Consider the following 3,872-nt stretch of genomic DNA (forward strand, 5'->3'; position numbering starts at 1 on the left):
AATAAATGTTAAAATTACAAATAACAATAAAGGGAAAATAATATATATATATATATATATCCTTTTAACTATATATTATATATTTTTGTTATTTTTTAATTTTTTTGTCATACTTATTTATTCCTGATTTTACCAAGTTTTACATTTTTATTTGCTGATCAAATAAAAAAAAAAAAAAAAAAAATGAAGTTATAAAAATAAATAAAAAATTATATAATATATTTATATATATATATTTTTTATAATACAGTATGATAAAATTTAAGAGGACTATGTACGCTACATATTTATTCATATAAATCGATATTTATTTATTTTTTTTTTTTTTTTTTTTTTTTTTTTTAAAATGAATGAGGCATCTTCTGATGCATTAAAATATTCTGATTTTTCCTTGTCCAAATATGGAAACAAGAGAATAAGAATAAATAAACCTGAGGATGGTACGAAATATTTTGTTTCTCGATTTAGTGATAACAAAGAGTTAAACAAACTCACTTCGCCAATAACATTTATAGTAATTTTTTATATTTGTAATATATATTTATATGATGGATGTTTACATAAATATATATATGTAATATGTGCTTATATTGTACATAATTATTTATATATATATTATATATATATATATATATATATTTTTTTTTTTTTTTGTTTTTTTTTTTTTTTTCCCCCTTTCAGTGTAAAGATGAAGATACTGATAATAGTTCTTCCCTAAATAAAAATAACAACATTTCGACCTCTTGGGTTTTGAAAAATGCAAGCATGGAAAAAATGAGAATAAATCACAAATCTTATGTTTCCAAAAAATGTAATTTAGATACTGATGTTTTTTTCGTTTTAATAGAAAATGAAGAATATTCAGATATTTATCCTATATCTAGCTGGGAAGTATTTGAACCAAATTTATGCTCAAAAAATTTTAATAAATTTAATGTAGATAATTCTGAAGAAAAACTAAGAACACAGATGGATAATAAAAGGATAGATGATATAATAGAAAGACTAAAAAATAAAGAAGAACAGAATAAATTAAATATTAAAGCTAAGGAAGAAAACAAAAAAAAAAAAAAGAAAAAAAAAAAAAATATTATACATAATGATTCATCAGAAGATTTTGATGATGATGATGATGATTTAGGATTAAAAAGACAAGAAAAAAGAAGAATCAAAAATTTAATAAAATTAAAAAGAGGAGATAATAAAGAAGAAATTGAATATGTCAATTCTGCTTTGTCAATTACATCATTAAGAAAAAGTAATGTTAATTGGGATTATAATAATGATGGAAGAAAAAGTGATGATGAAGATTTAAACGAAGAAATATCTGGACAAGAAGACTTTGACGATGACAATGATGATAATGATGATTCAGAAAACAACTCGGATAATGACGAATATAAACTAACATCATATGGTCAAGCTATGCGATCTCTATTAAAACAACAAGTTAATGACGAAGAAGATGATGAACTCAATCAATACTCAGATGATGACGATGAAGAAGAGGAAGACGAAGAAGATGACGAAGAGGAAGACGAAGAAGATGACGAGGATGATCACGAAGACGATGACAATGATGATGACGACGACGATGATGATAGTGATGATGAAAAATCAATTAAGAAAAAACAAATGAAAAATAATAAAAAGATACAAAATGAACGAGAAAAAGATAAATATAAAATAGAAAAAAATAAAAAAAATAATAATAAACATTTTTATGAAGAAGAGGAACAAGACCTTGAACAAAATAATCATGATAACAAAAAAAATATCAACGATGATCAAAATGAGAAGAAAAAAGATACACCTAAGATTAACCAAGATAAAACACAAGATGATGTAAAAAGAAGATTAAGCATCAATGATAAATTTAATAAATTCAATGAATATATTAAAGAAAAAATTAAAAATAAAGAAATACAAATAAAAGAAGATAACTGTGCTAAAATTATTGTAAAAGTTGTTGAAAAAAATAATGGAAAAATGAATATCATGACATTATTAGATACATTAAATATAAGAGAAAAAAATGAAAGCTTCCTTATAGTTCAAAAATATATTAAAAATTTGTGTAATATTAGTTCAGAAACTGTCAATGATAAAAAAATAAAAACCATAACCATAAAACCAAAATATTTGCAAAAGAAATAAGTATTATTGTAACATATATATATATATATTTTTGTATATATGTTTTAATATATACATAGGAATGAAAACATACCTTAGAAAAAGGTAAATTATAGATAATGTATCTATCTTAATTATGGATATGACATAAATTTATCCTCTATGATTTATTTAAATAATTATTTTGTATAATATATATTTTTTTATTGTTTCTTTATTTTATTATTATTATTTTTTTTATAAATTTTTTTTTTTTTTATTATTATTATTTTATTTTTTTTTTTTGTTATTCATTCTTATATGAATTCTTATTCATCACCAACTTTAAAATATAACAAATTTGTGTATATAAAAAGATTTATATGTTTTGTTAAAATACTATAAATTATATATATGAAATATATATTGATTATTTTATATTAAACTTAAAAAATTTATATATACAAATATTTGTGTATTATTACATATTTATATATGTATATATTCCCATGTGTATTAACATTAATATATATAACATCATATATAAAGAATATGTACACATAATGAGCACATATATATATAAACAGAACAAGGAAAGAAAATATATTAATAAAATAAAAAATATATGTATATATAAATATTTTATTATATTTAAAATATTTAAATTATATAAATTATATATATAATAATAAAATAATGAAATTTAATTTTATATATGTGCGATAATTTTATGAAATGTGAAATTCATAAATTGACAGCATAAAAGAACATTTATGAGGCTTTTTTTTTTTTTTTAGAATTATAAATATATGTATTAGTAGAAAAATGTATATAATATATAAAAAAATAGAAGAATCATATATACAATGTTATTTATATTTTGGTGCATAAATTTGTGCTTTTTTTTTTTTTTTTTTTCTTTTTTTTTTTAGGGATATTCATACTTTAAATGAATAATATACATACCTTTTTTTTTTATATTTACTTTATCTTTTATTTTATATTCTTTTTATAGCCTATTATTATATAACTCAATAAAACATCATATTAACACGTATTTATTTTTTTATTTTTTTTTTTTCACTTGTTTTATTTCACGCATCTTATTTACAATGGCAGCGAGAGATCCTGGACCATATTTGAATCAGGTTCCTTTAGGTTTTCCAAGTTATAATAGAAGAGTATTTAGAGACATTTTAGCTAGAAGGGCTTTTATGGAATCGGAAGTAAATACAAGGGTTTATAAAAACATTTTTGAAAATTTGGGATTTAAGGGTCATATAAGAATTAACAATAAAGTATGGAAAAAAAAAGAAAAATATGATCTGCTAAATAAAATTTTTCGATATATATATATATATATATATATTTAACAATAATTATTCGTTTATACCTTCTTTATTTTTTAATATTTCAATTATAGGTTGGCATTAATAGAATACGAATGAGATGCATACAAGGAGGATATTCAAGGGGAATATATAAATTTACAAGAATGGCGAAAATGGCGTTTTTCCAAACAGCTAGAGAAGGATGGTTAAAAAAATATGGTTATCGGCCTGACTTGTTTAGGTAAAACCTGAACAGTTAAGCTGGATGGTTTATATATATATATATATATATATATATATTTCAAATGATTCAATTCTTATATCTTAATATTTATAAGAACAATATTATTGAAAAAGTAAAATCATATAATTTGTTTTATTTTATTTTAATTCAACGTTTTTTTTTTTTTTTTTTTTTTTTTTTTT

At 20.0% G+C, this 3,872-nt stretch overlaps 2 protein-coding genes across 2 annotated transcripts; both read left to right on the forward strand.

Annotated features, from left to right (window-relative positions):
• Nucleotides 1-346: 346 nt before the first annotated feature.
• On the forward strand, nt 347-2,157 carry PGSY75_1447200 (hypothetical protein; the record flags this gene model as incomplete). The annotated part of the gene is made up of 2 exons (XM_018788157.1): nt 347-514; nt 682-2,157. 2 exons carry the CDS (start codon nt 347-349, stop codon nt 2,155-2,157), a joined length of 1,644 nt encoding a protein of 547 aa, XP_018639529.1.
• Nucleotides 2,158-3,227: 1,070 nt separating this feature from the next.
• Nucleotides 3,228-3,691, forward strand: PGSY75_1447300 (putative mitochondrial ribosomal protein S14 precursor; the record flags this gene model as incomplete). The annotated part of the gene is made up of 2 exons (XM_018788158.1): nt 3,228-3,413; nt 3,539-3,691. 2 exons carry the CDS (start codon nt 3,228-3,230, stop codon nt 3,689-3,691), a joined length of 339 nt encoding a protein of 112 aa, XP_018639530.1.
• Between the last annotated feature and the right edge of the window lie 181 nt (nt 3,692-3,872).

The sequence above is a fragment of the Plasmodium gaboni genome, chromosome 14 (assembly GCF_001602025.1).
Source record: "Plasmodium gaboni strain SY75 chromosome 14, whole genome shotgun sequence".
Taxonomy (NCBI): Eukaryota; Apicomplexa; class Aconoidasida; order Haemosporida; family Plasmodiidae; genus Plasmodium; species Plasmodium gaboni.